The 27,608-nt window shown below is 38.6% G+C and overlaps 1 protein-coding gene across 2 annotated transcripts in view; it reads right to left on the reverse strand.

Annotated features, from left to right (window-relative positions):
• Window positions 1–1,020: 1,020 nt before the first annotated feature.
• The window catches only part of LOC126185857 (lipopolysaccharide-induced tumor necrosis factor-alpha factor homolog), a 113,572-nt gene continuing 86,984 nt past the window's right edge, over window positions 1,021–27,608 (reverse strand). For both annotated transcript variants that reach the window (XR_007537227.1, XM_049928163.1), the window contains 2 exons: window positions 21,521–21,653; window positions 1,021–1,344 (listed from right to left, as the gene is read on the reverse strand). Coding sequence is in view for 1 of the 2 variants with exons in the window: in XM_049928163.1 (XP_049784120.1) it covers window positions 1,242–1,344; window positions 21,521–21,653 (236 nt within the window). In the remaining variant the exon portion in view is untranslated. The remainder of the gene's footprint in view (window positions 1,345–21,520; window positions 21,654–27,608) is intronic.

Here is a 27,608-nt window from a genome sequence, read left to right on the forward strand (position 1 = left end):
GTTCCTTCCACCAACGCACCCAGTCTGTTTACTTCTCTCCTTTCCGCAAACTGCCCCCACCCCCCACCTCTCCCCCGACCGCCGTCTAACCTCCCAACTGCACCTAGCTGTCCTATCCTCTCTCCACCTCTTCCTTTCATGCTCCCCAGCAGCACTTTTCACTGTCACCGACCTCTACCCTGCTATCCCTCGCCCTCCCCATCCCACCTCTTCCTTACCCCCACCCAGTGAGTCGGTATATCCTCTATATTGCGAGCAGCAACTTTACTTTTCATAATATTGTTACATTACACGCTGGATTTTCCATTTTTTGATTTGTACCTGGGATTAATTTATTTCTATGATTTATTTCATAATGTGAATGAATTTAGTATGCGAACTGGACAGTGATTTTTATGTAGTTCCATATTCAACCGTTTTTATTTTTGGTGCTCAGTATGTGATTTTTGCTTTCCTGATGATAGAATCCAGTACTTTAAAGACACCAGCTTTTACAGAAAATGTTTAATTGTAACCAATTTCCTAAATTAAGCACACTCTTATAATGGCTGCTGATCTCATTTCTTTTCTTAGTTACCTTGTTCTCTTTTCCAAGGCACTGAATCTAAATTACAATAACATAAGCTTTTTTTGGTCATATTCAATTATGTTAAAAGTCCTGGCTCAGCTTCTCATATTCTATAAAAGCAGTGCATACTCTGCCATAGAGCAAAAAAAATTGTGTTTCACTATTATTACTCTCACTTTAAAAATCACACTTCTTTTTCTGTTTCCACATATGTTTATGTGAGAAAGTGCAGTGAGCATTAAATTTGTGAATTAAATAGCCTCTTAATGTTTCCATGAATACATTTGCAGTGGTATGTGTGAATATTAGACCTGCAAAATGGCGTGTTCAGAGGATAAATGTGGAGAACTGTCATTAATATTTTGTTCACATTTCATACGTTAAAGAGTCTTAACATTGTTAAAACAATTGCTTCTATTTGATTTATATCAGTAACAAATAAAAGATCTGAGTGAAGAATAAATATTTTTATTACTCCCCAAAAGTCATAAAAATGAATAATTACAGATAAAGGCTGAGCACAATTTTCAACTTTTGTTCATATAAAAAAGTATGAAAAGTACAGGAAACAAATGGAAGTTAAAATCATAGCAGCTAAGTTAGTGATGACTGGTTGCATTGTGTGAATTACATATATCATAATATAGAAGTTAAAATAAGTGCAAGATATAAATTAGTTATCATATGCTCCCAGGAATGCATTGCATCCCGGACAGTAGTGCTCCTTTACTCTGCAGCATCCTGTGCAGTAAGGGACGCATATACAGGGCCAGCAACTGCAAGAACAGAAAGAAAAAAAGCGTTCAGAATATCACAAATAAAATGGAAATCATATGACATTGATTTAACCACTATGACTCATTGGAGTCCAGTCATTAGTTCGAAAGGAATACAGATTGTGGCACCTCAGAACATAGCAGGTTTACAAAATCATGTGACTTAACAAATGTAGGCATTAAATGCCGATTATATTAGTCTCTAGCTACCACAAGTAAGTTTGCTGGTTTTTACCTCCAAATCTGTGAAGCCTAGAAGAGAGGAAGTACATCCAAAGGCACCCGTACTTGTGGGTAAGGGGCAACCGCATCCCCTCCATCCACCCTAGCTCTCAGGGGAAGGAAAGAATTTGGTGTATTCTTGTGTTTTTCTTTCAATAAAATGATTTAAATGTTGGTATTATGCAGGTTAACAACAGAGTTAGAACAGGCTACCAATTAGTCACCAGTCATCTTCCAAAATATTAAAAATAGACCACATCCCCCAACAAACTATCTTATGTCCTTGAGTACATCCTGAAGAAATAAGAACAAGTGCTCACAATGATGGTGCCAATGGAGATATGAGTTATAGCTTTCACGTAAACTGTCTTCAGTATAACTGGACTGATGTGACTGTCTATCCAGGAAATTTCTATCAACCACTTAGAAATCATGGATTTTTCACTGATATTACATGGTTGTAATATGGGAAAGTGTCAGAATATGAAGTGTCATTAGATGAATTCACTGTCAGGCAGTATGTTCTGTATGAACGTTTGCAGTACTGTGCCATTATAACGGCAATATAAGACACAGACACTTGTAATTATGAAAACAAACTAAAGACATATTGTTAAAAAATGCAGCAGGAAGTAAGACTATCAAGCTCATCTGAAGTTAAGAATGGTGCATTCTGAAAAATTCTACCTCCAACTTTTTAAGCCATTAGAATTTTTAAACTGAAAAAGGTACACAGTGAATGGAATGTTGCAACGAATATGAAAAAAGAACTGTTAAATTAATAGGTAAGTATGAAAACCTTTAAGACAACAGAACAATATGATGCAAAGTGGCACTGGACAGATTTAACGGACTGCAGCAGAGGAGCTTTTCAATTCAGAGCTAATAATCAATGCAGAAAATACAGCACTGCTACCCAGTAATTGGTTACCACATCACTGGCCAAAGAACAACTACACAATCAAAACAAGTACTGCTCAATGGAGTAAGGAAGAGAAATAAATACAGAATTGAAATAATGTTCATTTCTGATCTCCTAACATATGACTTGGTATCTCTGAAAGTAAAAAAAAAAAAATGAAGAAGAAAGATGAAAAGTTATCAAAAACCTATACATGAAAGTGTGTAGAGAAGAGTAATGTAATCAAGGAACAAATGGAGAAAATGGCAAGTAAACAAAGAAAAGTCAGTGCTACTTCCTGATAACAGTGCTACTTACATCCAAATTATGTGGAGGTAGCAGACGGATTGTTCTATCTGCCGTCTAAAAAATGGTTTGACTTTCTCTTAATAATCAAGTTTTTCAAAAATTTTCTATGCAGAATTTTACCTGTTGACATGAGCTGTAAGTTACAGTGAAAGTATGTGATATTTTTCAGATGTTTTCTGTGTGTGAAACTATCTGGTGAATGACCTTGAATTCTCACACTATTTAACACTGTGATATTTTCATTGCTTTGTAATATGGAACTCAGTGCACAAGTTTTGAATTGAAATTGGTGGGAACAACATACAATAAATACAAGGCTTCCAAAAAGATATGCAACACATTAAAATTTATTCATTGTGACTCTGTATTGAAACATATGTTTCTAGTGCATCATGAGTTCACAATTTTGAGTAACATTTCATAGGTTTAAGAATTGTAAACAGACTTCAGCACTTTTACACAAAACTTGGCTAGAGTTATGACTAACTCCACCATACCTACATCAGGCCTAATGGTCTAGTGGTAAAGTGCATGCCTGAAAACAGAAGTTTGCAGGATTGAATCCTAATTGAACTATGGAAAATTTTCAGTCTGCCTTCAACTTAGCCTTCACCTCTTAATGATGTGAAGATCTGCCAGGAATGACACATGGTTTGGATTCACATTAAACTGAGGTTCTATTTCCCAGGTAAGATTGCTGGAGTAGGTTGGGAACATGCAAGTTGCTGAATTGGCATCCAACTGGAAGACTTTCATCAGACTGTTGAGCCACATGAAATTATTATTACCATAGCTGTATATTTTTATGAATGCCACACTTATTAAATCAAATTCTCATTCTGAAGAGAGATAATCTTGAAAGATGGTGCAATTGAAACTGTAGTGATCTGTCTATTCTGTATGAATGGGCTGTAAAGTTGCTTACACTGATAGAAAATGTCTTGGCTTAATTGCTGAAAGATCTATTTTCCACATCAAGTGGAATCTGGAGTGCAGTATGTGTACTTCCTTGTCAGATTTTATTGGGTCAGTGATTAAGGAGAGAAGGGATCTCCTCCACAAAACAGAAGAAAACAAGACACATGAAAAATACAACATAATCCTTTCCCATTTATCCAGAATTTGATCAATCTCTCAAGAATTTTTGTACAGCACATTATTCTCTCTCTCTCTCTCTCTCTCTCTCTCTCTCTCTCTGTGTGTGTGTGTGTGTGTGTGGGGGGGGGGGGGTTGAAGATCCATATCCATTCTTGGAAACAAACATGCAATGCAGATAATGCCCATCCAGATTTATTACAGGTGTTATTTTGGCATTTTTTTTTTAATTCTTAACTGACAAGAAATGTTTTTCTCCTTTGAACAACAGTATTTCTTTTTCAAAAATGGAATTACCTGCACTGTAGGCAGAACACTCACACAGCCAGAGAGCTTAATCTTTGCATTTGTACCAAAAGCTTCAATTACTTTTTCAAACACTTTTTTGATTACTGATATATCCTTCTAGACTCAAGAGATTTCTTGAAGCACATAGGTCTAATCCACTATGGAGTAGCTCACATTCTTCTGTTCCAATTCATATTTCAGGATAGTACAAATGACTCATTTGGCTTCAAGAAAAGTTGAAAAAGATCATTGTTATTATCAATTCACCCTTACATCGTCCCAAAATTTCAGCTGTCCATCTGTAATATTCAAATTTAGAACAGAGATAGCTGAACTCCTTTTTGTATTGGAGGTAGTTCACAATCAGGTTTGATGTTATAACTTGCATCATCCTAAAATTATAATCTTCAGTTTCTTTGCCATCAGTGTGTTCAAAGTGCGCAATAGCAAGAGTTTTGAGTCATTGTCACACATTCTCATCTTTGTCATATTTATCTGCTGTCTGGAATTAGCTGCTAAATAAAGCCCTTTCCTGAACAAAGATCCATTCTCTTCTTCTCTAAATGTGGACCTCATGCTCAGGTTTGAGTGGCCTGCTTTAATTTTGAAATTCCCTCAACCTATCCCTCCCTTCTCTCTGGGAAAGAAACAAAGTTCTACAGGTCAGGATAGTTACTTTTACTTCTATATGTGTATCAGAAATACTAAATATTTTGCTTGCTGGAGGTAAATAATGGCCAGCAGTTCTGTCGAATTTAATAGCTTTTTTATTGGTTGCCTTTTGATGCGAGTATATGCTGTCTGAAATGTAATCAGATATTTTTTTCAAGCTTACTTTTGGACATCCTTAGCTGTTCTTCCATTCATTTCCGAGTTTCTCTGCACCCTGAAAACTTCCTGTACGGTTGTTGAGGATAAACTGGGTGATAAGGAAACTCCTTGCATGATCCCTCTTTCAGCTCTTAATTACCTACTGTCCTAATGAGACCTATGGGATACTGTAGCACTGATATATAGGCCTACATATATATTTAACAGTGTACTAACATGTACCACATCAGTGCCTTTTTTCTTAAGGGCCATTGGTGTAGATTTTGTTGTTATTGAACAAAACGTTTTCTCATAATTTGTGGACTAGTCTGTTCTATAATTTTGTTCATGACTTTTGTAGCCAGCACATAGCTTTGGTTGATTAAAATTTAATGTGTTTTTTAACTTCTTCTCTCATTGTAATATGTGACAATCTGACAACATACATGGTGTATAAAAAAAAAATCATCCAATTTTGCACATCTATATTTCTGAAACTAATGAACATATACAATGAATTTTGTTTCTTGATGAACTCAAAAAGTTTTTCTTTTCATATCTTCTCATAGGTGTTCAATATGCCTCCTTGAGATGCACACATATGTCAATGCAGTATTCAAATTGTTCCCACACTGCAGTGAGCATGCCTCGAGTTGCAACTTCCACAGCTGCTGTTATGCGATGTCTCAGTTCATTCATTGTTGTTGGTAATGGAGGCACATAAAGTCTTTTATAAACCTACACAAGAAATAATTACATACAGTCTGGTCCAGTGACCTTGGAGGCCAGTAATGTAAGGCTGAATGATTTGGTCCAACATGACTGAGCCATCGTTCAGTAATCCTTTTTATTTAAAAATTCCTGCACTTCCAGATGGCAGTGTGGCAGTGCCTCATCCTGTTGGTCAATGAAGTCATTTGAATCAGTCTCCAACTGTGAGAAAAGAAATTCTCAAGCATATCGAGATATGTGCTTCCTGTGACAGAGTTCTTGGCAAAGAAAAATGGACCATACACCTTTTCCCATGAAAATGCACAAAATGCATTAAGTTTTGGATAGTCCTCCTCACATTGTACAACTTCATGTGGTTGATCAGTACCCCATATTCTCACTTTATGATGGTTCACCTTTTCATTTAAATGGAATGTTGCCTCGTCACTAAACACTAAGCATGGAAGAAAAATGTCATCCTCCATCTTGCCAAGAATGAAATTACAGAACTCCACACATTGTTGTTTGTCACCTTCAAGAAGAGCTTGCAGTAGCTGAATTTTGCAATGTTTCATGTGTAAATTTCGACGCAGTCCAAGCCAGATGGACATTGAGGGCATGTTGAGCTGTCAACCTGTATGACAAAAGGATTTCTGCAGACTCCTTGTGAAACTATGGTGGATGCGTTCGATGTCTGTGTCAGACACTTGGGGATGGCCCAGCAATTTTCCTTTACACAAACAACCTGTTTCTCAGAATTGTTTATGCCATCATCTGATGCTCTGTGCTGTATGAGGATCCAGACTATATCTAGTACGAAAGTCACGCTGAACAGTTATTACTGAACTGCACTGTGCAAAACATAGAACACAAAACACTTTCTGTAGTCCCGACACCATTCTTACTGGAACTGAAGTGGTCACTCACTGCTGCTACCTAATGGGAGCCGTGTAAAACTCAATAGTTCACTCTTTCCAACAGAACATTGTTCATGCACATATCTTAAATAACATAATAATTATGATTTTTTAAAAATTCGGATGATTCTTTTTGATACACCCTGTATTTATATATATTCGCCATTCCATAGATATCCATTTCAGAAAAAAAAGAGAAATTAACTATATGAAGAGCAGAACCAAGAAACAAATCCACACAATTCATGTATCCTTTTCTTCTCATACAAGTTTTTCTAAAAGTTGGCTAAGCAACTGTTGCTGGTAAGCTGTTTGCTTTGGAACACAGTAGTGAAAATTTTGCTTTCCAATTTATACAGGAAGCAATAAGCATTGAAATCCTATCAACAGAGGTACCTTTGTCAAACCAAATTGAGACAATGCAGTTGTTAGTAAAGGAATGTTCTGAGGCTGAATACAAGAAAGTCAGTTAAAAAGTAATGGTAACAAGGTCAGCTGTCAAGTACATATTATGAAACTCTGCAGTGATGGATTCTAAATAAAAGAAGAGAAGAAGGAGGCTTCATGGAAATGAAAATAGAAGAAAGTGGATTGATAAAAATGGAAGAGAATTACATGATAAACTCTACAATAAGAAATAACCTCTCAGAATGACTGAACATAGTACACTCCAAATTCTTTGAATCACATACAGATTTACTGAAATAAAGATGCCACATAAATGAACACTGCATGTGAATGAATATATCCAGGATGGAAAGCATACTAAACACGAACAGAACATTATGTTTTATCATACAGATACGATAAAAATCCATATTTTGCAACTCAGTGTGCCAAACATGTTTCACCTATTCATATTAGCTATCTTCAGTGGCCTATAATGCAGAGAAAATAAATTACAGGTATTTTGATAACAGATCAAGTGATTTTTTTGAGTCATCAGTCTTCTGACTGGTCTGATGTGGCCCAACACAATTTCCTCTCCTGTGCCAACCTTTTCATATTGAGAGTAACACTTGCATCCTACATACTCAGTTATTTATTAACAAAGAGATAAAGGGGCTGGCCAGTAGTTACCTCAGCTCAGTACAGTCAATAGATACACAAAAAACAGAACCGAAAATTTACGTTCCTAGCTTTCGGAACAAATGTTCCTTCATCAGGGAGGAGAGAGGGGAAAGAAAGGGAAGAAGGGAAAGTGGATTCAGTTACTCACAACCTAGGTTATGAAGCAACAGGGAAAGGAAAACAGGGAGGGTAGCAAGGATGGAGGCATGGTTGTCAGAGGGAAGCCAAAGATATTCTACTGTAAGTACTGTGCCAGCTTCAAACCAAAGAGGATGCATACAGAAGTAAAGAGGTATATAGTATAAAGATAAACACAACTATGTAGGATGAAAAGATGCGTGAATGGCTAAAGAGGAAAGGGAAAGAGGAGAAGACTGAAGAGTAAATGGGAGTGAGGTTGTTTAACGTAGGTTCAGTCCAGGGGGATGGCGGGATGAAAGGATGTGTTGGAGTGCAAGTTCCCATCTCTGCAATTCAGAGGGACTGGTGTTGGGTGGGAGATGCCAAATGGCACATACGGTGTAGCAGGTTCCTAGGTCCCTAGAATTATGCTGAAGGGCATGCTCTGCTACTGGGTATTGGACATCTCCTAGGCGGACAGTTCGTCTGTGTTCGTTCATGCGCTCAGCCAGTTTAGTTGTTGTCATACCGATGTAAAAGGCTGTGCAGTGCAGGCATGTCAGCTGATAAATGACATTTGTAGTTTCACATGTGGCCCTGCCTTGAATTGTGTATGTTTTACCAGTAGCGGGGCTGGAGAAGGTGGTTGTGGGGGGATGCATGGGGCAGGTTTTGCAGCGGGGTCGGTTACAGGGGTAGGAACCGCTGGGTAGAGAAGGTAGTCTGGGAATATTGTAGGGTTTAACAAGGATGTTACGGAGGTTAGGGGGGCGACAAAAGGCAACTCTGGGTGTTGTGGGGAGAATTTTGTCAAGGGATGATCTCATTTCAGGGGTTGACTTGAGAAAGTCATATCCCTGGAGGAGTAATTTGTTGATGTATTTGAGGCCAGGATAATATTGGGTGACAAGGGGGATGCTTCTGTGTGGTCTGGGGGTAGGAACATTGTTGTTGGATGGGGAGGAATGTATTGCTCGGGAGATCTGTTTGTGGACAAGGTCTGCAGGATAGTTGCGGGATAGGAAAGCACTGGTCAGGTTGTTGGTGTAACTGTTGAGGGATTCGTCACTGGAGCAGATATGTTTGCCATGAATACCTAGGCTGTAGGGAAGGGAGCGTTTGATGTGGAATGGATGGCAGCTATCAAAGTGAAGGTACTGTTGTTTGTTTGTGGGTTTGATACGGACAGAGGCGTGGATGTGAGCTTCAGCAAGATGAAGGTCAACATCCAGGAAGGTGGCTTGGGTTTTGGAGAAGGACCAGGTGAAATTCAGATTCGAAAAGGAGTTGAAATTATGGAGGAAATTAAGGAGTGTTTCTTCACCATGATTTCAGACCACAAAGATGACATTTCTTTCTGAAATTAAGATGTATAGTTGATACCAAGCACTTTTTGCCATTGCTAGTCTGCTATTTATGTCCCTCTTGTTTCACCCGTCATAGGTTACTTTGCTGCCTGGGTAGCAGAACTCCTTAACTTTCCAGTCAGCAGATCCTGTAATTCTTCTTCACTTTCACCATGACAGCAATGTCAACAGCAAATTTTTTCTTTGATATCATTTCACCTTGAAATTTAACCCCACTCTTGAACATTTCTTTTATTTCTGTCATTACTTCGAGTACTTTGTTCCTTGTCTTCCCATCTACTGTTCCTTCTTAGTTATTGTGCATAATGTTTATTATCAGTTTTTCTCTATAACTTAGCCCTATTTTCTCAGAATTTCGAACATCTTGCACCATTTTACATTGACAAATGCTAATTCCAGGTCAACGTATCCTATGGACATGTCTTGATTTTTCTTCAGCGCTGCTTCCATTATGAACCACAATGTCAGAACTGCCTCTCTGGTTCCTTTACCTCAGCCAAACTCAACCTCATCTAACAGATCCACAATTTTCTTTTTTATTGTTCTGTGCATTATTTTTAACAACAACTTGGACGCATGAGCTGTTAAGCCACTGTTGCAATAATTCTCACACTTGTTAGCTCTTGCCACTTTTTATAAATTATGTAACTATTTACAAATTTATGGTTGTGTTTTATACTCTTACATTAATTTTTATGTCATTTACATGTATCCATGTACTGGGTATGTACTAGATGCACACAGTACAGGTTTCTTCCAATAGATAGGTCACATCTGAACATTTCACTGAACGTAACTTGTACTGTAGCACACTGCAAACAGTCTTAATGGATGTTTTAGGGCTGACTGAAGGATCATGGGAGCTGTAGTGGGTGAGAGTAGAGGGTTGTGTTGGAGTATGAATAGAGGGGATATTTATGTGTGTGTGTGTGTGTGTGTGTGTGTGAGAGAGAGAGAGAGAGAGAGAGAGAGAGAGAGAGTGAGTGAGTGAGTGAGTGAGTGAGAGAGAGAGAGAGAGAGAGAGAGAGAGTGAGTGAGTGAGTGAGTATGAGAGAGAGAGAGAGAGAGAGAGAGAGAGAGAGAGAGAGCTTTTATTGAGCATATGTATGAAACTGCCTTTCTGTAGAATGAAAATTTTCTTTCTTTTGTTGTACAGTATTTGATTGTCTCAGTCTCTTCAACACCTTTTTTGCCAGTTTTTATTTTAAAATGGTTTTCATTTGCAGGGTGTCCAGAAAAGGGTTCTAACATTTACAGAGGTTGTAGTACGCATCAAGAGAAGGATGAAAGTTCCTATAAACATTGCTTGTAAACTTTATCTCTTCAGAGTTATGGCCTGCATGTATCTGAGGAACATATCTTGCAAACTGTGCACTTTGCCATGAGATAAATGAGGAAGCAGCATACATACTACACGTTTATGCAGCACAAGGTGTTTGCATCAGTATCAAGTATGCACCCAACAGAAGAACACACACAGTATTCCACAGTGCGCTACAGTATGTAGTGTATCAGTCATGTATGTTATTTTCATCTGGTGTACCTGTAGCCTTCCTATGGTGCATTGTTTGTTGTGACAGCAGTAAATTACTGTAATCTGTTTCTGTGTCCATCACTGGATGTACAGCTCCCAATGGAGGCCTGCTGTTCAAAATAGAAGATGGCAGGTATGATCTACCACTGGCAAGCAGATGGAAGTGGCCTACAGGCATGTAAACTGTATGTTGCCAAACATGCCCAACACCATACACCATCTGTAAACATTTTAGTACCCTGTTCCAGTGACTTTTGGAAACAGGATCCTTTGAACCATGAACACGGGGTTGTGGCAAATCTCAAACAACTCTCACACCTGGTATGAAGCAACGGTTACAAGAACATGTGGAAGACAACCCTGGAACAAGTGTCCAAAGAATAGTTACAGCTGAAGGTGTTGCTACATGTGTTACCTGGACAGTCCTCCATGAACAGTTGCTCTATCCCTGCCATGTGCAGCAAGTCCAAGCTCTGCCATTATTGCAATTCTACCAGTGGTTTCTCCAAATGTGTGCACATAATCAACAGTTCATGGTGAAAGTGTTATTTACTGATCAGGTGGGCTTCATGAGAGACAGTATCATAAATTACCATATGTGTGTATGGACTGATGCCAATCCATGTGCACTTTAAGAGAGACAAGACATCAGCACACATTTAGTATAAATGTTTCGACAGGCATCTGTGGGGACAGATTGCTAGGTCCTTATGTTCTACACAACACTTTGAATGGTGTTTGGTATCTTCATTTCCTTTGGAATCTTTTACCTCTGTTGCTGAAGAATGTACCATTACATGAACAATTGCAAATGTGGTACATGCATGATGGAGCACCAGCCCATTTTCAACTTTGGATGAGGCGACACCTACCATGAGTCTATCAGGAGCAATGGATATGTCAGGGAGGGCCAATACCTTGGCCTGCCCATTCTACTGACTTGAACCCTGTGGATGTTTGGCTTTGGGGGCATGTAAAGACCTTGGTGTATGTGATCCCTATAAATGATGTGGATACACTAAGGGAACATGTGTTCATTGCCTGCAACAATGACGGGTGTTCCAATGAATGCGTGATTCTATGAGGTGTAGGGTGGAAGGCTATATTGCAGTGAGTGGTGGTTACATCAAGCACATGTTGTGAAGAGTAGTGCAAAGACATGGTGATCACTGACAGTAGTAGTAGTAATATACTATAACTCTAAAGATATGAGGTTTATGACCCACATTTGTGGGAACTTTCTCTTCACTTGTTGCGTACTACATCTTTTGTAAATATTGGAACCTTTTTTCAAGTCACCCTGTGTAAATAGAAAAGGTCTAACTTTTTATATAAACCTGGAGCTTTTTTCAAATTTTCTACTGTCTGTATATTAATACTTTCAAAAATGTTCAAATGCGTGTGAATTCGTAAGGGACCAAACTGCTGAAGTCATCGGTCCCTAAACTTACACACTACATAAACTAACTTACTAGCCAAAGTTACTGAGTCTGTGATGCACTGCCAGGTACTGAATTACTTTGAGGAAAACAACTTATTTCAAAACACACAGCATGGATTCTGCAAAGGGAGATCTACAGTTACAGCCACACTGGACTTATTAAAAATGATTCGACAGAGTTTTGAAGAGAGAGAGAGAGAGAGAGAGAGAGAGAGAGAGAGAGAGAGAGAGAGTGGCGCTGACACTCTGTGACCTCAGCAAAGCCTTTGACTGCATCTCACACACAACACTAATAGCCAAGTTAAGATGCTATGGTGTTGGAGGTGTTGTTCTATCAACACTCCAATCTTATTTGGAAAACCGAAAGCAGGTAGTATCAGTGCACGGAGCAACTTCTCTTGAACAAAAACCGGAACATGGAGTACCCCAAGGATCAGTCTTAGGACCTCTCCTATTCCTCATATATGTCAATGATATGAGCTGTAATAGTAAAATATTGCAGTTTGCAGATGACACTACCCTTATTGCCAAAGGACATACAGCTGCAGAAGCTCTTGGTGCATCAAAATTGATGTTTGAAGAAATAAAAGAATGGTTCATCATAAACAAAATGAAGATCAATGAAGAAAAAACCCAACCTTTGATATGCAGTCTAACCAACATTGAAGACCAAGAAAACATGGAGACTGTCAGACTACTGGGCTTCAAGATTGACAGCAAACTCTCCATGAATGATCACACTGCATATGTATGCACCAAACTTTCTCGTGTGATATACCTCCTGAGGAAGCTGAAGAGGGTAATAACTGACCAGTTTCTCACAATAGTCTACCATGCACTCTTCCACAGCCACATTAGCTATGGACTGTTGTTGTGGGGACACTCCTCAGCCTGCAAAGATGTGTTGCCATTACAAAAAAAGCCATCAGGATCATATCCTCTAGCAAAATACTGGATCACTGTAAGCCTATTTTCACCAGGCTAGGCATAATGACTGTTTTTAGCCATTATGTGGTTTTCTGCCTCATTTATATAATAGAAAATCAAAGGAATTTTAACATAAGGCAAGAAATACATAATCATGACGCTCGCTGTAAGACGAACATTGAAGTGCCATGGTGTCGCCTATCAAGTACACAAGACAGCTTTCCAACAGTTGCCCTAAAAATGTACAATCAACTGCCTCCAGAAGTGAAATCCCTGCCACCTGAATTATTTCGGAAAAAAATTGCTCAGGACTTGAAACAACATCCACTATATTCCTTGGAAGAGTTTTTCAACAGTGGCTCTAGTGAATGGACAACATAATAAATATTGTTATGTTTTATGTATAATTTTGCCTAAATTTAATCTTCTTTTTATGTTCTCAGTTAACTGCACATTTAATTTTGTGTTTTACTTAAAGTATATATTTTGCCAAAACGAAACTTAATGTGTGTGATCTATATGGTTTTGTAAACATTTTGCTTTGTGGTATTTTCATTTGCTGCTATGAAGTTTTACTTTCCTGTTTAGTTATATTTCATTTTCTCTATGTTCTATGTGTTTTTGTGCACTGCATAATTATTTACTTTTATTTGTAATATAAATTTTGTATATGGTGTTGTATAAATTTTAGTTGATAATCATTGTATTTGTGATGCAGTCTGTCCAGCCATGGCTGGTAAACAATGAAGATATAGTAATAGTAATGAACTGACTAATGGTAAGAACCACACACATGTGCACACGGGTGGAGTTAAACCTCCGGCGGGAGGGGTCGCGCAGTTCACGATGTGGCGCCTCAAACCACATGGGCGCGGCCACTCCACATGGGATTAATACTTTATGAAGGAATATAACTAGGCATACAACTAAGGAGATTTATTTTATTTGGAACTATCTTAAGCTTAACATTGCAGATAAAGCCAATTTTAGAAAGATTTACCTGTTTTTTCACTGTAACTAGAGGATTCATTATTTTTTATGACTAGCACTGCTTTTTTGTCAGAAAGAGCTGCTAGAGTACAACTAGAGTTGCTGGGGTCCAATTTTAGATTATTTATCACAATACAGTTTCCAAATAGGATTGCTGGACACAGTCCAGGAGTCATTAATTCTATTTCAGCTCCAATTACTGTCACTGATTTGGATGTAAAGGCAATGCGTAAATATTAAGAATAAAACACACTAACTAGTTGATTTCACTTCATAGAAAAACAATTATGTATCATAGAAATGAACAGTGACTCAATCATAGTGTTTATTAAAAACATATAGGAAGAATGCTGGCAAGAGATTTATGAAGTAGACTGTGCAAATGAATAATTTAACTCTTTCTTACACATATTCTTAAAGCACTTTGAGGACTGTTTTCCCATAAAACAAGTAAGATAAAAATTAAGTAAAATGCCAAGGGATGGATAACACCTGGGATTAAAGTGCCCTGTGTTAGAAGAGAGAGCTCTATCTAATTCAGAGGATGAGGTTAATCAAAAATTGACATTCCATTACCACCAGTTTCTTAAAATCCTACAGTTATCATCTTCACTATCATGCCACGCTGGGACATTTACAGTACTTCTCCATTTCACCTGCCTTTCCAACATTCTTCTTCCGTAACAGTTTTGTTCCAATCCCGCTTCCTTCTTCTTAAACTGGTTTTATCAAGTTAACTATCTCAGTTCCATCATTCAGTTTTTCTACTCCAATTTCCTCCCAAAATCTTCATTTCTCACTCTGCTTGTCCTTGTTTCACCTAACATACTACGTAGGAATTTCATTTCAATGGCTTGGATTCTCCTCTCCTCTCTTCTTGTCACTGTACAGACCTCTGATGTATATGACAATACGGATATAAATTACATCATCTACAGCAATTCCTTAACTTCATTCCCCCCCCCCCCCCACTCCCCCTCCCCCTCTCACTTCACCAGACTAGGGGCCTCGCATACTGGTAAACTACATTTACTTTTGTGCCCGTTTGCTAATTCATTCTGCATTTTTGCATTCTGTGTTATCTAATGTCCTAAATTTTTAAAGGTGTCTGCTGTTTCAATTTCCTGACTTTTAATATCAATTTGCACTTCCCCTTCTCTGTCTCCTTTGGTCACTATCATAGTCTTACTTTTCTGCATTTCATGCCATATTTCTTGATTTTTTTTTTTTCATTTAATATCTAGTAGTTGTTGTGTAACCTTCCTGGTCATTCCCCACAACACAGTATCAATGGCAAATAGCAATAACTTCATCTCTATGAGATGCTTCTGTCTCTTTCATGATTTCATTTATCATCATTAAAAATAATAATGGTGACAACACACTTTATTGTTTCAACCCCATAACATTCCTACACCATTTAAGCTCTCCCAACTTGGGGCTGGACACAGTTGAAGTTTTTATCATATAATGCTTGAAGAATTTTGATTGTTAGTTTTAAAAGTTTTCCAATTCCCTTTCTCTTCAAACTTCCTCACTCCTTTCCTCTGGGGACACTACCATATGCTTTCAGTAAGTCAATGAATGTCATCAACAGATCTTTCCCGTACACCCAATATCTTTCCATCAATTGCCTCATACTAAATATTGTGTCCAATGTCCAGTTTATACAATTCCGTACAGTAAATGGTGTAACACCATTGATAAATATAGACTATGAATGGAAGTCTGTTGCTAAGGTAGAATACTCAAAATTTCTGAGTGTGTGCATTGATGAGAAATTTAATTGGAAGAAACACATTGACAGTCTGCTGCAACGGTTAGGTTCAGCTACTTATGCTATTAGGGTTATCGCAAATTTTGGTGAAACATATCAGTAAATTAACCTACTATGCCTATTTTTATTCACTGCTTTCATATGGCATCATATTTTGGGGCAATTCATCATTAAGAGAGAAAGTATTCATTGCACAAAGGTGTGTAATCAGCATAATAGCTGGAGCCCACCCAAGATCACCTTGCAGGCAGACATTTATTTAAGGAACTCAGGATATTCACAGTACCTTCACAATACATATATTCGCTTATGAAATTTGTCATTAATAACCCATCCGATTTCAAAAAGATCAGTGAAGTTCACAGCTACAACACTGTAAGAAAGGATGATCTTCACTATTCTGGATTAAATCTCACTTTGGCACAGAAAGGGGTGAATTATGCTGCCACAAAAATTTTTGGTCATTTGCCAATTCTTCAGGCACACAGTTTTTAGTCTACATGTATCTTAGCAGGCTATGTAAACACTGAAATCCAGTAGATTTAGCTGCCTTTATCATTCCAACAGTTATTTTATCTATCCCACATGCCTTTCTCGTTTTCATTCTTCTAATCACTAGTTGCACTTCTAACATCCTAATATCTTTTTGTTTATGCAAGTCCATTCCCCCCCCCCCCCCCCCCCCACCATACGTCTGTTATCTTTCCATCACTATTTGTTGCATTTATTAGTTTGCCACAGTACTCTGGCCATCTTTTCCTTATCTCCTCTGGCTGTGTTACTTAGATTTCCGCTTTCAAACACAGAAAAGTAACAGTGTTAATGAAATTGAATTCCTACAAAATAACTGGGTACCAAAATTAATATTTACTTCTGTTCACAGTGTCAATGAACACTGCACCCATCAATAAACATCCAAATACAAATGCACTATATGAGTCATCAACAAAAGTGGGTTTCAATAACATAACAGCTCTAAACAAATTACAAAATTAATTAGGCCGCTAAAAAATGTAAACTGGTGGTGTCTTCAGAAGATTATTAAAACTGTTTGCTGCTGCTACATCTATATACATACTCCACAAACCATCATATGGTGCATGAGGGAGAGTACCTTGTAGCACTACTAGTCATTTCCTTTCCTGTTCCACTCGCAAATAAAACAAAGGAAAAACAACAATCTATGTGTCTCCATATGAGCCCTAATTTCTCTTATCTTCATGAACCTTCCATGAAATGTATATTGGTAGCAGTAGAACCATTCTGCAGTCAGCTTCAAATGGTGGTTCTCTACATTTTCTCAGTCAAGTTTTGTGAAAAGAACATCTTCCCCTCAAGGGATTCTCATTTGAGTTCACAAACCATTGCCACAATACTCATGTGCTGTCTGAACCTACTGATAACAAATCTAGCGAAGTGTCGCTGAATTGCTTTGATGTCTTCCTTTAATCTGAGCTGGTAGGGACCCCAAACACTCAAGCAGTACTCAAGAATGGGTCGTAACAGTGTTCTGTAGAGGTCTCCTTTATAGATGAGCATAAGTTTTCTAAAATTCCCTCAATAAACTGAATTCAACCATTAATCTTCCCTACTACCGTTCTTATGGGCTCATTCCATTTCACATCACTTTCCAATGTTACACCTAAATAGTGTCAAGCAGCACACTATCAATGCTGCATTAAAACATTATGGGACTGTTTTTCCTACTCCTCTGCATTAAGTTACATTTTTCTACATTTAGAGCAAGCTGTCATTCATCACACCAAATAGTAAAGCTACCTAAGTCATCTTGTATCCTACTACAGCCACTAAATGACGCGACTATCCTTAAGTCGCCATTGTAATCTGTAGTAATCTATCATTGACTCAGGGCATATTTTCTAACAGACTTAAATGAGATGTAGTAACATTCCTCTGAATGTAACTACAGAAAACAGTCCCCTAATTAAGGAGGCTTTTTACCCTTCCAGTCTTTTTTAAAAATAGCCTTGAGGAAGTCATTTATGATAATACTGAGTCACTTTTGTGAGTAGAAACTGTTAACCATCTCCCAGGTTCTACTTACATAAAGAGTTTTCCCCAAGAAAGTAATGTAAGACCCAAAAATGAAGTTCTGGAAGAGCTAAATAAGAAATTATCCAGTTGGCATATTCTGCGACCTCATCAAAACATTTGCCTGTGTAGACTTGGAAAATTAAAATGTTGCGGCTGTAAAGGAATCCCTTTTGCATGGATGAAGACCAATTCATAACAGAAAGAAGGTAGGGTCAGTGCCAGACCATGTGAAAGGAATGAAACTAACTTCGTAATGGAGGAAAATAAGAATCACATATATGTCTGCTCCTGTTATTGAACTATAAGTGATTTGCCAATGACTTAAAAGGTTGGTTCAAAAACTAACGCTTGCTGTTGACAACCATACTAACCAAAGGCCTAATTCATTTTTACCAGGCACAGCTCTGATGATAGCTGTACAGGCCAACAGCAAATAAGTCTTAATCTCATGGAAACATGTATTATGCAGTTCCAAACAAGTAACAACAGCCTGAAGCAGACATTAATGATCACACACTAAACAAGATGACTCACATTACTCAATGTATATCTGATACTTTTTGCATAATCATATCTTTGTGATAGCAAAGATAATTTTGTCTATAATAATAACAGATAAGGAAAGTTGCTGCTCACCATATAGCGGAGATGCTGAGCCGCGATAGGTACAATAAAAAGATTGTACACACACACACACACACACACACACACACACACACACACCTGCTGTCTCAGAGCTCAGAGAGCTGAGACCACAGAGAGAGAGAGAGTGAGTGTGTGTGTGTGTGTGTGTGTGTGTGTGTGTGTGGTGGGGGGGGGGGCTGGACACGCTCAAGCATGTATGTATACATGTATGTGTATCTATTGCTGAAAAAGGACTTATGGCCAAAAGCTTTAATTATGTGAATCTTTTTATTGTGCCTATCGCAACTCAGGGCTCTGCTATATCATGAGTAGCAACTTTCCTTCTCTGATATTGTTACATTCCATCCTGGATTTTGCATTGTTTGATAATTTTGTCTATTATCTGCAATGAAGCAAGGTTAACACAGCATGTAACAGGCCAGAAAGAGATGTAAAGAGGTGACGTTTGAGAATCAGATATGCTGGTGCAAATCGTAGTCTACGGTAGTGGGGGAAGTCATAGACAAATAGGGACAACAGATATGAGTCATGTGATGTGTGTTGTTGAGTAAGCACATTTTCTGCCTTTGAAACCTTAATTTACTGAATTTTATATGACAATGAATACCCGAATTCTATTATTATACAGGATGTTACAAAAAGGTACGGCCAAACTTTCAGGAAACATTCCTCACACACAAAGAAAGAAAATATGTTATGTGGACATGTGTCTGGAAACACTTACTTTCCATGTTAGAGCTCATTTTATTACTTCTCGTCAAATCACATTAATCATGGAATGGAAACACACAGCAACAGAACATACCAACGTGACTTCGAACACTTCGTTACAGGAAATGTTCAAAATGTCCTCCGTTAGCGAGGATACATGCACCCACCCTCCATCGCATGGAATCCCTGATGCGCTGATGCAGCCCCTGAGAATGGTGTATTGTATCACAGCCGTCCACAATACGAGCACGAAGAGTCTCTACATTTGGTACCGGGGTTGCGTAGGCAAGAGCTTTCAAATGCCCCCATAAATGAAAGTCAAGAGGGTTGAGGTCAGGAGAGCGTGGAGGCCATGGAATTGGTCCGCCTCTACCAATCCCTCGGTCACCGAATCTGTTGTTGAGAAGCGTATGAACACTTCAACTGAAATGTGCAGGAGCTCCATTGTGCATGAACCACATGTTGTGTCGTACTTGTAAAGGCACATATTCTAGCAGCACAGGTAGAGTATCCTGTATGAAATCATGATAACGTGCTCCATTGAGCATAGGTGGAAGAATATGGGGCCCAATCAAGACATCACCAACAATGCCTGCCCAAACGTTCACAGAAAATCTGTGTTGATGACGTGATTGCACAATTGCGTGCGGATTCTCGTCAGCCCACACATGTTGATTGTGAAAATTTACAATTTGATCACATTGGAATGAAGCCTCATCCGTAAAGAGAACATTTGCACTGAAATGAGGATTGACACTTTTGTGGCGGGGTTCGTAGCGACAAACACTTCGCTGTAGCAACGGCTTACGAAGTCACCGCCACACTTTTAATAGCGGGCCGACCGGTCCGCTGCAACAGTGAACAGAAAGATGAAAACCCAAACACTCTGATTAAATAAAAGTCGGTACTTATCTTTATTAACGAAGATACAGAAACACAGTAGTGAACTCCGTGTCTACAGAAATCTGTCTAGTTCGAGTCGGAGCGGCTAGGTCAGCGTCGGCTGACTACAAACAACAACTCTGCTGCGATGAACACACAACTGACTAGCAAGTACACAAATCGGTGGCGAGTATACAACTGAGCGGCGAATACAGAACTGTCCTAGTGCTCGCGAGTCCAGCGCTTAAGAAGCCAGAAGCCAGAAGCCAGCGGTGGCGCGCGCAGACTTGCGGCGATTTCCTGTATCGCTGGCGCTGCTTATGCGGACGGCGTCCGGACTTTGATGCTGCCAACCTTTTGGCAGCGGGCTCGGTTGGCATTACTGGCTAGGATATAACAGACACATTGTTGGATGAACCATTCGCAGAAGTGTACCCATGGAGGCCAATCAGCTGCTGATAATGCCTGCACACGCTGTACATGGGACGGAAACAACTGGTTCTCCTGTAGCACTCTCCATACAGTGACGTGGTCAATGTTACCTTGTACAGCAGCAACTTCTCTGATGCTGACATTAGGGTTATCGTCAACTGCATGAAGAATTGCGTTGTCCATTGTAGGTGTCCTTGTCGTTCTAGGTCTTCTCCAGTCACGAGTCATAGGCTGGAATGTTCCGTGCTCCCTAAGACGCCGATCAATTGCTTCGAACATCTTCCTGTCGGGACACCTTCGTTCTGGAAATCTGTCACGATACAAACTTACCGCGCACGGCTATTGCCCTGTGCTAATCCATACATCAAATGGGCATCTGCCAACTCCGCATTTGTAAACATTGCACTGACTGCACCGACGTTCGTGATGAACACTAACCTGTAGATGCTACGTACTGATGTGCTTGATGCTAGTACTGTAGAGCAATGAGTCGCATATCAACACAAGCACCAAAGTCAACATTACCTTCCTTCAATTGGGCCAACTGGTGGTGAATCGAGGAAGTATAGTACATACGGACAAAACTAAAATGAGCTCTAACATGGAAATTAAGTGTTTCCGGACACATGACTACATAACATCTTTTCTTTATTTGTGTGTGAGGAATGTTTCCTGAAAGTTTGGCCGTACCTTTTTGTAACACCCTGTATTCTTGGAAAATTGTATGTACCACAACATCCAGTGCATCTAATGTGTACTTATTGCACTAGTCACTGTTAAGCCCTACAGCAGCTTTATTTCTGTAAACTGTTGTCAGATTACTTGTAACTGAAAGGACACAATGTATATGGACTTAAATCTAATTAATAGAATAACTGATAAATAAAATTTTTGATGTGCACAGTATTAAGCAGGACACACTAATCCTACATTTTGAAATAAGTAAAACTGGTAAGCTGTTAAATACTTACAGGAAGACAAAAAGAAGAACTGCTACAATGTGTGTTTTTGTGTTGCTTTTGTATCTAATCTCAGTTGTTACAGTCTTGTGACATGATGGACACTGCAATGTTGTTGGCTCAGGTCCCAGCGGCGTGCTAATCACTGAAACAGTATGAAGCATGTGTCAACTACATAGAGAACTGCACACACACACACACACACACACACACACACACACAAGAAGAAAAAATAAAAGCAGAAAGCAGTCTTCACCAAAAACTAATCATGATATTTTTGTGATGGAAAAGATAAAGAGGACTGGCTGGTAACATGTTTAAATCTTGAGAGAAATCATTATTACACAGTTTTCATAATCTTAACTTCCCCATTTTCATTACCTATCTGGTTTCAATTCTCCAATCATCCCATGGCAATTAGCATGCTATTTCTATAAAAAAAATCTGTATTTGCAAGTTCTAGAACTCTTTTTATATGTCTGCATCAACACTACATAGATATTCTGCAAACCATTGAAGTGCATGGCAGATGGTGCTTCCCATTGCACCAGTTGTTTGGGATTCTACCCTTTCCATTCATGTATTGAGGACGGGTAACATGACTATTCAAATGAGTCTGTGTGCACCGCAATGAATCTAAACTTGGCCTCTCAAGCCCTACAGGAATGATACAAAAAAATGGTTCAAATGGCTCTGAGCACTATTGGACTTAACATCTTTGGTCATCAGTCCCCTAGAACTTAGAACTACTTAAACCTAACTAACCTTAGGACATCACACACATCCATGCTCAAGGTAGGATTCGAACCAGCGACCGTAGCGGTCACGTGGTTCCAGACCGAAGCACCTAGAACCGCACGGCCACACCGGCTGGCCAGGAATGATACACCAGGGATTGTAGTACATTCACAGGAGTAATCACTTAAAGCCGGTACTTTAATCTTTATAAGTAGGTTTTCGTGAGATATTTTGCATCTATCTTAAAATGTCTGCCGTTTCAGTTTGTTCAGCATCTCTGCAGCAGTCTCACATTGGTTCAACAAACCTGTGTATCCTTGGTGCCCTTTTCTGTATACATTCAATGTCCTCCATCAGTTGTATTTAATATGGACCCTACAAATTTTAGCAATCTTCTAAGGTTGGTTACATGAGTGATTTGCAAGCGATCTCCATTGTAGACTGACTTCATTTCCCTACAGAGCTTTTTTTAATCTAATATGTGTTGTTTCGACTCATACGATATGACAGATAAAAATATCAAACCAAAAACACTTTGCATTTTAATGCATCATCATGCACCGTTTGACATTTGTTGCTGGATAAGAGTCTCCATATATTATGATCCTCAGCTATAAACATTCCTCATACTCCGGTATGTATTCAAATGATATCACTGATTTTTTTTCCTCTCTTGGGATCTTCTCTGGTTCCTACGCGATCAGTTCACCTGCCTACATGCCCTCCCTCCCCCTCACCCCTTTTCATTTTATTTTCAGTTCAGTTATGATTACTTGTTCTATTCTGGTCTCGCCACTGTCTGTGTGTTTCTTTTCCTGTATTTGTCAGTAATTCCTTGTATACATCTCTCCATTGCACACTGACCAACCCTCAGTTTTTCAATCAGCTTTGCAGTGAAAATCCAAGCCTTTAGAAAAAAAACTGTTGTATATGCTGATCACAAAAATTCCATTTGAGTCACATCAAGAACTTATATTTCCAGTTTCTATTTACTTTACCAAAAAAATGTCAAGCCATTTTTCCTTTTCTGTTTATATGTTTGGCTGTCCATCCAACTGTTGTCTTCAACTGCTCTGTATGCTAAGACTCAACTAATTCCACAACTTCAATGCTACTTCATACTATTTTCCTTTCAATGTGTTATTTATATATTATTTTAGACTGATTTCCAAACTTTTCTATTGCTTTCATTGTTGAAGTTTATTTGAAATAGAGGTGAAACAGAGATGTTTAAGATGTGTTATATTAGTGCAGTGCTTTGCAGATTAGGATCTGAAAACTTCCTCAAAGGCAGCTGAAATAGTTTGGACAATATAGAATCTCCTTGCCCGATTCTTCTTTAGTTCAGAATTTCCCACATCATAATGAAGGTCTAACGTGAGCTGTAGCATTGACATCAAATTTTTCAGTATTCTAACATAGGCTGAATCTATCTCTTATTTATCAAAGGCTTTGAGAGCTGATTTTGTTAAAACTGAGGAACAATCTATGAATCTTTGACAAAGTGGTAGTTCATAGTCACAGCTATGGTCTATAAGTTTATTCAGAATTTTCAAAGGTTCTAGTGGACAATTTCCACATCAAAAACCAAATAGTTCCCATGCCTGATTACGAAGCATCATTTTTCCAATGCACTTGGTGATAATTTTAGTGAATGTGTTGTGCATTAGTCAGGAGGAGGCTGGTAGACTCAGTTTTTTGTATCTTGTCATTTATATTAAGTAAAATAATTTCCATGGTATCCCAGTTTTGATGAGTTGTCTTCCTCTGTACCAGGGTTGACTGGGAAACAATTTTGTGCGTTCCTTCAGTTTTGCTCAACCTCCAGCTTTAACCATTTCTGTTAAAATGGCATCATATGTCAGCACCATTCTTACATACTCTGTATTTTTGTACATCTTACCTGGCATTACAGGCACTTGCAGAATACTATTATTGTTATTACTAACTCTCTCTGCATTTCTTATAAATATCTTTAACAATACCAACATTTAGAACCATCTTGGAATGCTTGAAACATTCTTCTCCATAGCTGGTTATGTGCCAACAGCAATCACAACCAATGAAAGCTGGTGTATAATCAATGTAAGTTATTGTTGTTACACTTTTCTCTTATTTTCAACTTTTTCATTTTAATACATTTTCTGTGTATTTTCTTGTATGATATTGACTTTTGTCTGATTCAGCTTATTCTGCCTTGTTCCTATTGTTGTTCACTTGAAATTCTCACCTACTCTTTATTAGCTGCCTTGTTCCATTTAATATTTTCGACCCTTTCACTTCATTTGTACCTACAATGCCTTATACTGCCAGCACAAGTTACTGTGTTAAATGAGTTTCCCTATCATCTATGCTGGGCAAACTTGTGATTGTTCTCACGAACATAACGGTTTTTCTCTGCATAATCTGTCGAACAGTTAGTAGTTAGTTTACCTCTGTGATATTTTATCCACGCTCTTTTCTGTTCTCCATTAATTTAATGACTCTGTGCCGTAACTGCTACACTATGACTTTCGTTACATAACGATTACATTGTTAGAAATCTTTGTCTTTTCAGCATGGAGCACATAAGTGGGCATACACGGTGGAACTGTAGTTAGTTGTCTAGTTTTTATTCAACAGTTTCCAAGTTTATAGCACTTTGGCTGCAAAAGAGTGGCAAAGTTCCATCAAAGAAAGTGCTTATTTCCGCACATACGCTGGCAGGATGCAACAGCTAAATTTTCCACCCTGCGTAACTTTCTATCCATTAAAGGTATTTGTATCTCTTTTCACCCAGACGAATAGTGACAAGTGCTTCATGAAACAGAAGCTAACGCATTTTTTGCAACTTTGTTAATCACTAAAATCCAAGCATTAACAATATTTAACGTAACCATGACTTTTCTTTCTTCCACTAAATATCAGAAGTTCAGAACTGTGTGAGACAAATACAGAGATGTAACACTATTGTAGGTCTGACAAGAAACACTGAATGTGAGGGGGTGTCGTGCTGCTGTTGTGGCCGTTTGAATGGCAAGCCGCCGAGATTATGCCACTATCATCGGCTACTCACATAGTTTTGACGGAGACCTCGGAAAAATATAGTTAAGTCAATTTTTTTATTTAACATGTCTGCGGGCTTGGCACAGTGAAGTCTCCGCGCCATTGCACCGTAGCACGCCGCTAGAAGAGAAAAAACTTCACGGCGCAGCCCGCTGATACGGTAGATTAACGGGTAGTAATTCATTTTCGGGAGGAGCATAACTGTTGCAGCTGTGTCAGGCCAATGCAGCCGGCTGAAGAAGTCTAATGGATTGGTCTGACACAGTTGCAACATGTCCGCGCTGCTGTCTAAGACTGCTTTAGCCGTCTGGATTAACCTGACACGGCTGCAACATTTCCGTCGCTACTGTAAATGAATCACCACTACGACATTCAATTTTATCACCTTAAGATACTCTGAATCCTCCTCCGTATCGCTCACGTAGGGATCGCGAAGACAAGATTTGGCTAATTTCAGCACCCAGGGAGGCATTTAGCCGTAACACACGAGGTGACTTTTCTGTAACGTATACTGTGAGGTGGGTCTCTGGGTCCCCTACGTTTAAACCGACATTATACGTGTTGTCTACATGACGTTTGTTTATTTTATTGCACTAAATAATGCCTGCAGCATTTTACTATTTATCACACAAAATTACATAAATTTTTGTGTTGTTTTAAATAGTACACATGAATGGACTGTTAGAAAACAGAATTTTTCATTCAGAAAAATTGTATTATCTTTGTTGCAACTAATTTCCATAAAACTAAATTCACATAAAGATTCCACTCAATACGTATAAAAAGTCAACAAAATTGACATTCAGTATTGGGATCTACATTTTTCTTAATCACCACTCAAAACACATTTGATTTTAACTAAAAGTAAGTATTTTGTTGGGGAGACAGGCCGATCCGCATCAAAACTGTGCTGAAGTTCATCTGAATGTTGTTCTTGCTCGATAGAACAGTGATCACTGGCTATTGTAAAATCTTGGTCTTTTTCGTCTATATCTTGATCCGTATCAATGACACCTTTCTGTACGGTCTAGGAGACACTAACACCTGTCCATTCCGCCACAACAGCCCTTGGAGACGAGTTCAGAGTGGTTTGCAAGGTATGTATGCATATATAAGTAGATCTATAGCCAACCAGCAAACAAAAAATTACGCCAACCTTAGTTTTTTTGAAGTGATAGTTAAAATTCTATGACTACGCTTCTTATGTATATGGCTCAACTAAATGGTGGAAAATGTGAATACAATGCTGGAATGTAAGATAAGCGAACATCTATACCGTATAATGAATGGAACTACTGTCTGATTTTAGCGAAGAGGAGTAGTCTCCGCCTCGTAAATAATGCTCTCAGCAGGTCTTATCCTAACAGCGCACTTCTATGGCATATTTGTGCTTAATAATGAGCATCTACAAAAGCAGGCCTCACTATGAACAGGAATCTTTCCTCACCGATAATGAGACGCAGGTAATGCCTACTATGGACCAATTAAGAAAATTCATTTTATCATAAGAAAACTTGACACACCATAGCAAAATAAAACACAGTACTCAACTACGCTGCACACAGTCTTGTTTGCTACAAAATTAAAAAATCAACTTCAACTCTTCCGACTGTGCCTTTCACATTATTGGTCACTTCATACTGGCCTTGCTTCATGATAGGGCATTACGGATCAGCACAGAGAGTATCAACCGACGCAACATAGTTCATCAAAAAAAGACCAAATTACACGATGGGCACTTTTTATTAATGTTCTACTCGCGTAATAGAACACTAGACTCGTACACAAACATCTTAAAATAAACTTCAGCTTTTACACCTACGCGGAACACTCTCCATCGCTTATCCAGATGCTATGGTGAAACATCTGAAACCATCAGCGATATTACAAGTTCAGAACGAAATGAGGTTACTTCTTGGGAACAGAAATTGTTACTCGTAAATATGTTTCGCTTCTCGTACGCTTTCGTATTTTATATCCCTGCGAATAGTTTACAAGTTACTGTACTGTAGATATTTTACACACATTTGACACCTCATGCATTATCATTTTGGTGAAACTTCGAATGAGGAAGACACTTTGTGAGCCCAGCTCAAAAGGACAATGTTATCAGTCTGCTGTAAATCATCATTTTGCTGAAACTAATCCTTGTCGAGCTTGAATGCAAAAGAAACATATGACGTCAGCTGTAAAAATAAAATATTACGAGTTTGCAGCATGTCATTATGGAAAAGCCATTATTTGCAGAATTTAAACACCTCACCGAAGTTTCAATCGCTCCACTATCCTCTGTTCCGCAAATTAAGATTATAGCAAG

This window comes from Schistocerca cancellata, chromosome 1 (genome assembly GCF_023864275.1).
Source record: "Schistocerca cancellata isolate TAMUIC-IGC-003103 chromosome 1, iqSchCanc2.1, whole genome shotgun sequence".
In the NCBI taxonomy this organism is placed as follows: Eukaryota; Metazoa; Arthropoda; class Insecta; order Orthoptera; family Acrididae; genus Schistocerca; species Schistocerca cancellata.